At 43.9% G+C, this 14,380-nt stretch overlaps 1 protein-coding gene across 1 annotated transcript in view; it reads right to left on the bottom strand.

Moving 5' to 3' along the window:
- CDH23 (cadherin related 23) overlaps nt 1–14,380 on the bottom strand; it is a 996,630-nt gene that overhangs the window by 53,018 nt on the left and 929,232 nt on the right. Inside the window, exons 53-56 of the mRNA XM_066601617.1 lie at nt 11,101–11,312; nt 10,541–10,735; nt 4,467–4,580; nt 1,546–1,675 (exon numbers count right to left, since the gene is read on the bottom strand). Coding sequence (XP_066457714.1) covers nt 1,546–1,675; nt 4,467–4,580; nt 10,541–10,735; nt 11,101–11,312 — 651 coding nt within the window. The remainder of the gene's footprint in view (nt 1–1,545; nt 1,676–4,466; nt 4,581–10,540; nt 10,736–11,100; nt 11,313–14,380) is intronic.

Here is a 14,380-nt window from a genome sequence, read left to right as displayed (position 1 = left end):
GGCATATTTAACCTTGTCAAGAGGCTTATTCGAGCGAGTAGTGCCTTATTCGAGTACCTGCGAGCTCGTCTCTAAAGATTCAGGTGCCGGCGGGGGAGAGCGGTGAGTTGCGGGAGTGAGCAGGGAGGAGCGGGGGGAAGAGATCTCCCCTCCATTCCTCCCCGCCGGCACCCAAATCTTTAGAGACGAGCGGGCAGGCACTCGCATAAGGCACTACTCGCTCGAGTAGTTTGCCTTAGCAAGTACGCTCGCTCATCTCTACTGCCCAACCTACATTCCTTACATATTTCACCCCTTACGGATGCAGACCTTTTTTTTTGCATTTTCGTTTTTTCCTCTCCACTTTCCAAAAATAATAACTTTTATTTTTCATAGACGTAGCTATCTAAGGGCTTGTTTTTTGCAGGACGAGTTGTATTTTGCAATGTTATTATTTAATGTACCATATAATGTATTAAAAAACATTTTAAAAAGTGGCGTTATGATACCAAACTTATATAGTTTTTTTATGTTGTACTACTTTTAGAAAATAAAATATCTTTGGAAAAGTATTAAATTATTTTCTGCCGCACTCTTCTGGCAGCCATAACATTTATATGTTCCCATCAACATAGTTGTGTGAGGGCTCATTTTTTGTGGGACGTCCTGTAGATTCTATTGATATGTCTGGAGTCCATTGCTTTTTATTACATTTTTTCTTGCAAACAGGGTGACCAAAAAAAGAGCAATTCTGACATTGTGTTTTTTTACGATGTTCACTGTGCGGACTAAATAATGTAGTTCTTTGATAGATCAGACTTTTATGGATGCGGCAATACCAAATATGATTTTTTTTTTTAAATTACAAATATGGAAAAAGGTTTTTAAAAATTTTATTAACTTTTATTTTCTTAAATAATTAATAAACTTTTTTTTACTTATTTTACATCCCCATTGGGGACTTAAATTTGTGTTTAATCGCTCATATAGTATAATATAATACCATAGTATTAATTTGACAGGCAGTCTATTATGCCATGCCACAGGCATGACTTCATAGGTAATCTGCAATGGCAGCCCTAGAAGCCATCAGAAGGCCCCCCGGCTGACATGGCAACCAAACCGCAAACCACAATTTCATTGCGGAGAGGGGGGACAGTTTGGGACACCCGAATTCTGATTTGGTTATTTAAATGCCGCTGTCAAAATTAAATGAACGTGTGTTGCCTGTCAAAGAAATCAACATCCAGATTGCATGGAGCGGAGTCAATCCCCGATCCCGCTTTATACAAACTCTGAACCTCCATGACATAACTGTACTACATGGAGCTTTAAGAGGCTAAACTTTGAAATGGGATTTACGTTTCTAAAGAATTGCGCTGCAGGACCTGCTTTTGTGGCTTCCTAGCGGGCACTTTATGGTGCTGTTTAAGCTGACACCGCAGAACCAACCACTCAGCTTTGACATTTCACAGTTGCCCTTATCTAAAGGAGGAAGTCCTGATGACAACTTCCCTAATTACGGAACCTTTAATGTGATTTATACTCAATAGGGTTCCACATTACCAGCAATGAAGTAATACACTATAGCATTTGGTCCTTCATCTGCATCCACTGCTCCAGTGACGTTCCCCACTAGCGTTCCAGGTCTGGAGTGTTCGCGGACCGAGAGAATCTGATACTGTAGCGCCCCTCTCTGTAGAGAGAAGACAAATTATACAACATTAGAAACAAAGAACGCAAATTATATACAGAGATCCTCAAGTTACAATATTGCTTCCATCTGGGATGACCAGTATAAATTCAGGATATCATAATCTGAGATTATGTCTCTATGGTAAAATAGTATTATGGTTCTGAAGCCTTCAAAATGTCAATTAGGGCTCCTTCACGAGTGTAAGCGCACATAAACTCGCTCCTGCGCAATGTATTTCTGCAGTAATTAGGTCTTTTTGTGCACCCAACGGCTTATATTTATATTTATGTTCACAATACCTGTACATATCCGTACATAAAAACAGGCTAGTAATACATAATGCTGTCATCATTGACCCCGCCCACTGTAATCACCCATAGATATTGAACATGTGTAGCGTGACGCCATCCTGTGGGGCTTCTGCTGCTTTCTGGTTTTGTGAGAGAGTAGCTGAAGTTGAAGACATCTTCTGATGACGGGGATGTTTTTTTGCCTTGGTTGCTGTCGCACAGATTTTGGCGTCACGTGAGATGGCGGAGGATGTTTCTAGAAGGAGGAGTCGGCGGTTCTGGGTTCATCCTCTGCTGTCCATCTTCACTCTGTTGAGCTTCCAAAATGAGATGATCCTAAACAATCTCCAAATTGTCTGCTGTGCCTTCCCTGCTATTAGCTGCAAACTTTATAGCATCCTGACAGGTGGCTGCGCAATTACGCCATGTTTTACACACGTTCGTGCGGAGTTCCTGTGCATTTGCGCACCCCCGTAGACTCCTATGGGGACCTTTGGTGTGCAAATTTGCACAAAAATAGAGCATGACGCATATTTTTTCGCGCAACAGAAATGCATGCGCAAAAATGAGTAATGTAAGTGAACCCATTGAAATCAATGGATTCTATTGTCTGCTGTTTGCACAAGGGTATTTCCTCATACAACAACGTGTGCAAACATGCCCGTGTGAACGAGCCCTTAAGGTAAGAAATAATTAAGATGGAAAAAGGAAGCAGGTAAGGTGAGTCCTTCCATATAACAGTCAGAGAGCTGCTGGAGGCGGTGAATCGCTTTCTATGATGATGGCAGAAACGTCTTTGGGGTCCTAACAGTATACTAGTCCACTAAAGTAGTCTGCAGAGTGCATGCCGCGGCGGTTGTGACAGCGCACAGTGAAGGAATGACGGGGACGGTTAGTATAATACTAATATCCCTGGATTCGGGGTTTCAGCTCCTATTAGTTTAGTTGGTGGGGCTTATAGGAGCCAGCTGACTCCCATTAAAGTGGTTGCAGGGGTGGGATTGTATATAGTTTGGTTTAAACAGTGGCTCCTGCTCTGACTGGTAGATCTGACCTGTCCATCTACCACATGGACGGCCATTCATTTGAAAGGCCACCATTTACTACTGATCCCTCTGCAACATCTGCTTTAAGTGAAATGCATGGCCAGTTGGAGTTTCCTATGGCAGTAAGGCTGGGCTCACATAATGTGTGTGCTGAGCTCTCGTGTGAGCATGCAGCAAGTACGCAATGGCATGTGTACTTTCTGCATGCTGCCAATCCCCATGCACTATCTTGGCATATATGCGTGCATAATACGCGCCAAGATAGTGCATGCCACAATTTTTTTAAAATGAGGAATACATGTACGAAAAAAAAACACAGGTGTGAATGGCCCAATACCAATCAATTGGCTATTCCATCGCCTGTTACGTACAGGAAAACTGCGCATGCACAACGACAATATGCCCATGTGAGACCAGTCTAAGAGCCGATCACCAGGGACTGATAAAGCCGAATCCACAGGTATCAGATGATCATGAAGCAGATTTCAATATTAAAAGTGTTTCTCCTAGTGAGACTCGCCACACAGTTGAGTGTAACCTATTGATTTACCAGTTTTCATCCAGACCCTTCAAACAATGACTTTTGCATAATAAATTATGAAAAACAACATATTGTAGGAGCTATCTGGGTCTTAGAAGCTGATGATCTATCTGTAGGGTACGTTATCAATATCGGATGTTGGGAGGGCCAACTCCTGGCACCCTTACAGTCAGTTAAGCGCTGTGACCTCTTCATTGTATATCAGGCCTAGCACCATTTATTACATAGTGGTGGTGTCTGGTATTGCAACTCAATCTTATTCACTTCAATGGTACTGGCTACGAAAAGGCCATGCAACCAGTGAACGTGATGTCACATCTGATGGGCAGGGTTTACCTGGAGATAGCCTGCCACAATCTGATATTGATGACTTATCGCAAGGAGAGGACAACAGTAGCTTTATGATCGAGCATGAACGTTAGTAGGAATGTTCGTTTGCCGAGTCGTTGAATGAGCAGACACTCGGTCGTCAGCTGATGGTCTCAGTTGTGTTCCAGTAAAAAGCATTCCTACTGACAGCACATCTCCCCGTGCGTCTCTTTGATCAGTGCTCATCAAACTACAGGGATTGTCCAGTGTAAAAGGACCCCAAGTCTCGAAAAACCCTTTTACCACCTATATAATGAATTTAGGGGAGGTATTTTATAGTATTCTGCAGTTATACTTTTCTCTGTTTGGGGAGCAGTAAAAGGCAATCCCTGCGGCCAAATGGCTCCGTCTTTTAACAGAGCCGAATAGCGCCTGTTCGATCCCATTGACTATAATGGGGTTCATCCACTTCTCGCCCAGCTGCTTAGCGTTTAGATGGAAGAAAAAGTGCTGAATTACTGTTACATCTCAATGTCATTACCATAAATATTTCCTCTTATACTATAAATGGTGTGCAACAGTCTGAACGCAAAGAACTCACTCACCGGCGGTCGGACAAAGATGGGCTCGTTGTCATCAATATCATCTAGTGCAACCTGAAGAGGTAGCATGGCTTCATAAGGCACGGGCTGGCCGAGGTCATAGGCAACAATAATTAGCTTTAAGAAAAAAGTCATTCATAATTAAAATACATGATATCTGGAGTATTGTTAGTCATTAGAAAATATAAACTCAATAAGATAATACATGAAGTGTAAGTAGTCATTTCAAGTAAAGATGAGCGAGCACGCTCGGATAAAGCAGTTACTCGAGCGAGCATCGCTCTTCTCGAGTAACTGCTTACTGGTCCGAGCGTGCTCGGGGGGGCGGCGGGAGGGGGGGAGAGTGAGAGAGATCTCTCTCATTCTACCCCCCCCCCCCCGCTAGCCCCCCACCGCTCACCCCCGCCCCCCCCAAGCACGCTCGGACCAGTAAGGATTGGACAGAAAGAGTTCCTTTAGCTCAGGATTGATGGTGGCAAAAGTTATAAAAGGTAGAGAGTGGGTGGGGTTAGGCCCCCTGTCCACGGCCATTGCGGAATATTGCCAGCTATATTCCACAGCTGGGGATGAGGGGGGAGTGCTGACAGGTCTCAGCGGTGAGCCTATCTAACAGATAGCCTCACTGTGGAAAATTGTGGCAAATTGCGGCGTGCTGCGATTTAGATCCCATGGGCGGAGAATTGCTATGATTCTCCTCTCACGGACGCCGCGGCTGTGCTTTCCATAGCAACGCTATGGAAAGCTTCACATAGCGTAATCCGACAGCGATTTATCACCGGCGTATTCATGCTGTGGACATGCAACCTAAGTTAGTCTAGTCCAGGGGAGCCTGAGATTGAGACTGGGGAGGAACTAGGAGAAGATCTTATCCAGTCATCAGCAAGAGACTAGTCCTGGAGTTCATGGAGAAAAGACAGTCAGAGACAGAGACTGTGTAGGAACAAGGCAAACATCTTTACAATGTCTTCTAGGAGTCAGTCTAGCCAGCTCATCAGAGCCTGAAGGAGACCAGGGAGGAACAAGGAGACCATCTTTACTAATAACCAGTGCAGTGGGGAGCTTGAACATCTAAAGTGTGAGTAATAACAAGCCAAGTTTGTGCTGGAGTGTCTGTAAGAAAGAGTAACAGAAACAAGTAGTCTTAAAGTCACCGGTTAACCCTTCATGGTCCTTGTCCACTAACTGAATCTATAGTGAATGATGTACGTGGAGTCTGTGATTTAAATTATATCACAGTAAGGCAAATAATGTAACTGCTGTTGAGATAGAGAACTCTCAAAATAAAGTTGGTATTGTGTTTTCATCAAAAGTCTGCTTCCTAGAGTGCTTACCACCATCTACCACAACTGCACTGAAGTACCACATAACGCTTCAGGGACAAGGACTACTACCTCCATTTTTGTTTAGTTCTCCCATTTTTATACTTTATTTTTACGGTCTCGTAAAAATAACTGGAAAAATTGAGGTGTTACATACTGTATAGCGGCAACATGGGGGATTACTCACTCATTAGCATTGCCATCTTCCTTCATCAAATGGTTGGCACACAAAGTGCTTTACTTCCACACCGAAGTTTTTCTTAAACTACTGATCACAACCAGCCTTGTTCACTTGTCTCTCTGCCACAGATCTTGATACAGTACTTTCAGGGATTCACAGCGAGATACAGCTGATACCATTGTTTCAGCTGTATCCCGCTCCCTGATCACAGGCTGGGTATGAAGAACAGAGCGGTCCAGCTCTATTCTCTATACCCGGCACGGAGCGCTCTGTGCAGAAAACATCTTGATGCATCTTCCGCTCCGACCGCTCGGCTGTATAACAGCAGGGCACTCGGAGCGGGGAACAGCTGGATACAAAGGACAAGTGGGGACACCCCACTTGTCTTCTGCATCCTCAGCTCCGAGTGCTCGGTTGTATAACAGCCGGGCGCTCAGAGCGGGTAACAGCTGGATGCAGAATACTAGTGGGGACACCCCGCTTGTCTTCTGCATCCTCCGCTGGCAGCGCAAGGTGATCGCTCATCTTGAGCAATCATCTTGCGCTGTAAATGACACAACGATTATTGCTCATAAGTCATTTGAACCACATCTTTTGAGCGATAATCGTTGTGTTTTTAATGGGCCTTTAGGTGAAGGTCTGTCATCTGCACCCTCAAAAACCCACACAGGTTTTTTTACCACCTTCCTTGGTGTCTGGCCCCCTGAGGCTGTTGCTGACCCTTTTTCCCAGGCTGCTGGAGCCAGGACTTAGAGGCTTAGGACCCTTTTACACAGGTCACCCCAGTGATAATTGTTCTTGTGCTTTTACACAGGAATGAGCATCAGTAGTGAATGGAGGTGGAGCGGCCGGGGATTGTTCCTATCCGCCTCTATTCACAGTAGATAGGCATTGATAAATGACTAGCTGCCTATTTACCCTCTTGATGTGGAGACAGGCGGGTCTGATTTTGCATGCGGAATCCCGCAGCAGAATCAGTTCCTGGCAGCAGTGGTGTCAGCGCGTACCTGCATTCTTTTTCTCTTCTCTGTACTGCAAATGGTCCGCACGGCTCGCCATTGGACATGCACAGTACAGATTTTTTTTTTAAACTCCTGCTTTTCCCACATCATTGCCTAGTGATGGCACGGAATCCGCAACCTTCCCTCAGTGGAAGCCGTCCACGCAGAATCCACACAAAAAATGGAGTATGCTGCGATTTTTCATCTGTAAGCGGAAACCGCAATTGGTTTCCCCTTGTGTGCATGAAGAATCACTTTTCCATAGCATGCTATGGGCGGTATTTGCTGTGAAATCCGCCACAGATCCCGCAATGCAAATCTGCCTGTGTGTAGGTGGCCTATGGGAGCTGATGTTAGCTGATAAACCGTTCAGATTTCCACATGCAGTGGATATCTGAACGATTTATAATTCAGCGTAAATGCATGCAGAAACTGAATGACAAACAAGAAACAAACAAATTCCCGTTCGTCATTCAGTTTCTGCATGCATTTACGCTGAATTATAAATTGTTCATATATCCACTGCATGCGGCAATCTGAACGGTATAAAACGACCCATAGGGTGCCTTCACACTTGCAATCACGATATCGGTGCGTTTTTTTAACGCAAATTTCAATAGGACTTTCTAATGTTAAAAACACATTGAACAAAAATTGCAAATTTGTGCTTTGCAATTTTTGTGCGATGCGTAATTTTTCCATTTTTAGGTGATCTTATCTATTTTGTAAGGGAGCAAAACAAAAAAGTACAAACCGCATCACACTTGTATGCAGATTCCATTTTCATACGAGAGTGATTCTTTTTCTCTATTGAAACAACATACAATTTCAATGCGCCTGAATACCACCTGTGCAGCGATGCGATGCATTTTTTTCTTTTGTTACGCGGAGTAACAAAAAAAAAAATCGCAAGCTTACAAGTTCAATTTCTCAGACCGATATTGCACTTGACCGTGTAAAACTGCCTAAAAAAAGATAGTGCTATTTAATGGGGGAGTTTCATGTCACAGGTATAACTAGAAGCTGCATGACTTGCATCATAATCCGATACAGGGCTTTTTACAACCATCCTGTATAAGGGCTTATTCCGACATGTGTACATCAGTCGGGTTTTCACGTCCAGCCGGTATACACTGTCCCTCCCACTCACCGACTCTCTGCTTCTCTCCTCCCCTCCGGGCAATTTGCAATGGGAGTAGGTGGGACAGTGGGGAGCTAAGCTCCCCGCCCCTCACCCATAGCTAGCAATGGGAGTGGGCGGGACAGAGCGCGGCTTAGCTCCACCCCCATCTCACCCCCTCCCATTGCAAACGCAGGAGTGGAGGAGAGAGGCAGAGAGCCGGTGAGGGGAAGGGAAGGGGGGATTGCTTAGATAGAAGCGTATATCAGCCAGCCGTGAAAACTCTGGCCAATATACGCTCGTGGGAATAAGCTCTAATACTGGTGCCTTCTTATGTGGCCATTGGACCCCCTAAAGGTGTTAGGCGCACTTGCAATTACTATAGTTTGGCCCCTGCTTCCCGTTAAGATTTCTTTTTAACTATTTAATCATAAAGTTGAGTTTATAGGCAGATCTACTGAGATGACACTTGTCTTACTTATACAAAAAAAGTTTTGACTGTGCATCTTTGGTTCCTATTTTGCAATTTTGTGCGAAGACAGAAGTGAAATTAGCAAACTGAAAACAGAGGTTTCATTTCTGTAGGCAGAAATATTTCATTTCCTCAATGGTGAAATTTCAGGAACATTAAGTACAGAAGTAAGGATTTATAGAGATTATGTCACCATGATTTTGCAGCCCTCACTGAGAGCGCCATACAGTAGTGCCTGTCACACTGATTACAGGGATATGTCTGCTGTGGGGATCTGTGCTGTAGTTTTTGTCAAACTTGCCTTATTATTAGCAGCTCATGTATAGAGACTGCTGTCTGCCTATTCATGCACATAGAGACAGTTGCCAGTCATTGGCTGGAGGGCGGGGTGGGTGGAGCTAGCCTGCAGCTAATGAATATCAGGGACTACTCCGGTGTTTGACTGCTACTAATAAAATGCAAGTTTCTGCAAAACTACTGCACAGATCTACACAGCAGACATATTGCTGCAATCAGTATGACAGGTACTACCTTGTACTGCTCTCAGAGAGTGGTGCAAAAAGATGGTGACAGCATCGCTTTAAGGGCTTATTTACACGAACGTTTATCGGCCAACGTTTTCACGGTCGGCTGATATATGCTTCCATCTAAGCAGTCCCCCCTTCCCTTCCCATCACCGGCTCTATGCCTCTCTTCTCCACTCCGGCATTTACAATGAGTAGGGTGGAGCAAAGCTAAGCTCAGCTCTGCCCCGTCCACTCCCATTGCTGGCTATGGACAGGGGGCGGGAGCTTAGCTCCACCCCATCCACTCCCATTGCAAACCGCTCGGAGGAGAGGAGAGAAGCAGAGAGTCGGTGAAGGGGGGGGACTGCTCAAATGGAAGCATATATCGGCCGGCCAATATATGCTCATGTAAATAAGCCCTAAAAGTCATAGAATTATAGAATGATAGAGTTGGAAGGGACCCCTAGGGTCACCGGGTCCAACCCCCTGTTCAGTGCAGGATCACTAAATCATCCCAGACAGATGTCTGTCCAGCCTCTGTTTGAACACTTTCATTGAAGGAGAACTCACCACCTCCCGTGGCAACTTGTTCCACTCACTGATCATCCTTACTGTTTAATATCTAATCTGTCTCCTTCCTTTCAGTTTCATCCCATTGCTTCTAGTCTTTCCTTGTACAAATGAGAATGGGGCTGATCCCACTGCACTGTGACAGCCATTCAGATATTTGTAGACAGCTATTAAGTCTCCTCTCAGCCTTCTGTTCAAGCTAAACATTCCCAGATCCTTTACCGTTCCTCATAGGACATGATTTGCAGACCGGTCACCACCCTGGTAGCTCTACTCTGAACTTGCTCCAGTTTATTACAAGTGATTTTTCTTAGGGTGTGTTTAGAGGGTGGAATGTGCGTTGGATTTTTTAATTGCAATATCTTTTTTTTAAATCGGGGTGCCCAGAACTGGACCCAGTATTCCAGATGAGGTCTGACCAAGGAAGAGTAGAGGCGGAGAATTACCTTACATGATTTAAACTCTATGCTTCTCTCAGTACATCTTGGAATTGTGTTTGTCTTTTGTGCTGCTGCATCACATTGTTGACTCATGTTCAGTCTGTGATCTATTAGTATACCAAAGTCTTTTTCACATGTGCTGCTTAGCTCAATTCCTCCCATTCTGTATGTGCTTTTTTCATTTTTCTTGTCCAGATGTAGGACTTTGCATTTCTCCTTGTTAAATACCATTCTGTTAGTCGCCGCCCACTGTTCAAGCTTTTCTAGATCTTTTTGATTCCTCTCTCCCTCTTCTTTAGTGTTAGCTATCTCTCCTAGCTTTGTGTCATCGGCAAATTTGATCCGTTTTCCCTCAGATCGCTCGTCTAGATCATTTATAAAAATGTTGAACACCACTGGGCCCCACTTGAGACATTATAAATAAGATAAATAAACTAAAATTAATGTACAGCTCCTTCAGTTACTCACATTATACATGGCTTGTTTTTCACGGTCCAATCTTTGTGCTGTTTGGATGAGCCCACTAGTTGAATCAATACTAAAATATTCCCAGTCTTTATTCCCTGCTCCAGTTTTCAGTAGACTGTAGCGCACTGCGCCATTCAACCCTTCATCATTATCGGTGGCATAGACTTCATACACTGTAGACTTCACAGGAATTTCCTTTTGTAAAAACAAAAAATATATATGGTACATGTATAAATTTAGTCCAGCAGAGGGCGATGCATCATCACGTTCATCTAACTACTAGTACATGCTTACTAAAAGACATTCACATAGATCTTTGCAAAAATATGGAGTACGTTACATGTGTATTGTTAAAAAAGCACAACTTAAATGTATCATTAGTATAGCTCCATTTTATCTGTATTCAATGGAATACAGATAAAATGGAGCTTTCCATTTTATCTGTATTCCATTGAAAAGAGACTTGACATATAGATGACGCAATTTTATACATTATACTTATCCTCTACTTTGTGCTTTGAGTTCACATGGTTACTCTGATGGATGGCTCTATCAGTTACCTCTTTGATGTGAAGAATAGTCCCATTGGGAGGTCGGACGAACACAGGGCGATTATCATTCACGTCAATCACTTCCACTCTCAGCATGGTGGTCCCCCATAATGGAGGTCTTCCCTTATCAGTTGCTACAACTGTCAAGTTAAACCGTTCAAATGACTGCAGAAGTCTTCGTGATGTTATCAGACCGGAGTCTTTATCGATAAGGAAAGCATCTGTGGAAGGTTACATGTAAACTGAACGTTAGTTATTTCACTCTGTCAGACAACTTATTTTTATATAGAAGCACAAATAATGATTAGTTTGAAAATCTTATGTCTAACGGCTCCTCTACACGGACGTATTTGCGCACATATTTGTGCATGCAATATTTAGAGAACAGAACCCATTGATTTCAATAAGTTTGTTCACATTTTCCTTTTCCACATGCACAGAAAAAAAAGTGACATAGTCTATTTTTGTGCGCCTTTTTTTCCACCAGGGATCTCTATGGAAGTCTATGGGAGGTCCGCAAATGCACACTTAATATGTGCGCAAATGAGCAATGCAGTGAAAAAAAGAACACATCCAGACCTAAAGAGACTAAATAGCCTTTTAAATGACGGAGGGGTTGTCGCACGCATATGAACTGGCGCTGCATGCACAAAAAGTACAGTACTATTCGCCGATACACACGCAAATCTACCTCATCAAACATCCTGCACTGCATAATTATGTTGAACTGAAGCATGCACAAGTGTGCATACGGCCGTCTGAAGGTCCATTTACTATGTTGTTCCAATGAGCGAATGATGTAAATTTTCGCTTACTTGGACAATTTTTTGAATGATACTCGTTCCGTGTAAAAGGATCATAACACATAGCAGATCTGTTGTAAAACGTCTGCAACTGAAAACAGTCCTAACTGTCTGAATGAGGAGAAACACTTGGATTTCGGCACGTTCCATTCATATCCGTGGGACAGCTACAGAAATTTCTGCAACCGCTCTGCCATGACTGTACCCTACATTAGATTACTGGCCATTCTGCATGACATTCTTTACAGACTGCTTCTGTAGACCCACATGAAGTTAGAAAAAAAAATTATATCAGCGTTAAAAACTGCCGCACCCGTGAAAAATTACTTTTTTTAAATTTTATATTTACAGGCTATACACATAATGGTAATAATGACAGCAGGACAGCAAATCTTTTGTGTTTTCCTTATTCTGTCTCTCATAAAAGGAAATGGTTTATCAAAAACACAGTAAATCCTTTATGCTATTTGATGGAAACGTCCCGCAGGCTTTCTCAGAAGAAGGATTCCTACTTCTCCTTATCCTAGGCAAAAAGCCACAATTATGCACCATCCAGCGATGAAAGGGTCCTGAAACGCATTACTCTTGCTGCTATCAATACAAGAGCAGTGGGGTTCATTCCCTGACTCTGCACTGATACACCTGAGCAGCAGGTCCTGGCTTTTTCTTATCAATTCTTGGTTGCACTAAATGCTTCCACCCCTGAAGGGTGTCAGCGAGATGTCCAGGGTGGCAGTGCAGGTCACCACTTGCAGAGGATCCCTTTGGGTTAATCCTCTTTCTTTACTCCTTTCTCTCTGTAACGACCCAGTTCAGGGTTGGAGTCTCTTGTTGCAACCGGTGTGGATCGGCAGCGTGGTCAGGAAAGCCAGAGCTTGGTACACGGGTAGGTATAAGTTCGTGGTTAAGAGGAGCAGGCAGGTAGTGTGGTCAGGGAAGCCAGAGGTCAGTACACAGGTAGGTATCAGTTTGCGATACAAAGGAGTAGGCGGGTAGCGTAGTCAGGGAACACAGAGGTCAGTACACGCGTAGGTATCAGTTTGTGGTACAGCGGACCAGGCAGGTAGCGTAGTCAAGGAAGCCAGAGGTCAGAACACAGGTAGGTATCAGTTCGTGGTACAGAGGACCAGGCAGATAGCATAGTCAGGGAAGCCAGAGGTCAGTACATAGGTAGGTATCAGTTTGCAGTACAGAGGAGCAGGTGTGTAGCGTAGTCAGGGAAGCCAGAGGTCGATACACAGGTAGTTATGACAGATATCAGTTTGGAGGAGCGGCAGATGGAAGAGCCTGAGTACTAGCTGGAAGCACAATAATCTCACAAGAAACTGGAGGGAGGACCAGGCTTTTATAGGAGGTCAAATTCAGGAACAGGGAGGAGCCAACTGAGAATGAGGAGCTGGAGCTAGGAACATGAACAAGGTTTTGGATAGCAGGGGAGCTTTCCAAAGGGCTGGATAGCTCCCCTGCTCAGCAGGTAGAACCGCCACCTGGGGTAAAGGAGTTCCTGGGTTCAAGTCCTAACACTCTTACTCCATAGAGAAGGTAGAATTGAAACGCATCCAGCATCCATAGGCTGTAAGATTACAACTTCCCACCAAGTCTTAAGCATTTCAGCCGATATGGCTTCTAGTCACAGTATATGTCACACTAAAAAGGAACATTAGTGTGTGTGATCATTTGGACATATGCTGTGATTGACGCTGCATTGGCCTGAAACACGTGAACATCAGCTGTTTATGTGTCTTGCTGGAATTATGAGAACTTTGATAAAGCCATTATCTTACCACCGATGAGCGCGGGATACATCTCAGTTCCATCATTGAGGTACCTTCCTGTACCTCCCGGTACCCCCATGGATCCTTCATGTGAAGCCGGTTTGAACTTTTTACTATTTTCCCCAGATAATATATTTTGTAGTATCAATCACTTTGCATCTATATAAAGTGACTTTTCTGTCTGCGGACGGCACTCTGCATGCGGGTATTTCTGAGGGGGTCTGTATGCCAATTAAGTAGGCAAGATATTTTTAAAATACTTGCTAGTTAACAATTCGCTTACAGAAGCGCCACTAAAGCTGTTTTTACACGACCGAGAAAACTGCACAAGTTTTGTGCGTTGCAAGGCGCAAAAATCTCGCACAAATAAGAAGCCCATTCTTTTGAATAGGTCATACACGAGTGATTTTTTTTCTTTCCCACATCACATCGCATTGGGAAACAAATCGCCAAAATGATCCGAGGTGGTTTTGATAATAAAACGCCTCGCATCCGCGGGGATGGATATTGCACGTTGATTCACATTCAGATATTGTACTCGTCTGTGTGACGTTAACCTAAGGCCACTCTCACACAGCCCGTTTTCTACCGTGATTAACGCGGCACTAACCGCGATACAATGCTCCCATTTCATTGGTGCTTTGCAGACCAACATTCGAATTTCGAGCGCTGTCTGCTCTATTTTTTTGCGTTTTAGCGCTTCTTAACGCA

This window comes from Eleutherodactylus coqui, chromosome 4, assembly GCF_035609145.1.
Source record: "Eleutherodactylus coqui strain aEleCoq1 chromosome 4, aEleCoq1.hap1, whole genome shotgun sequence".
Lineage (NCBI taxonomy): Eukaryota > Metazoa > Chordata > Amphibia > Anura > Eleutherodactylidae > Eleutherodactylus > Eleutherodactylus coqui.
Note: the sequence above shows the minus strand (reverse complement) of the source record. Positions and strands in the feature narration are given on the sequence as shown.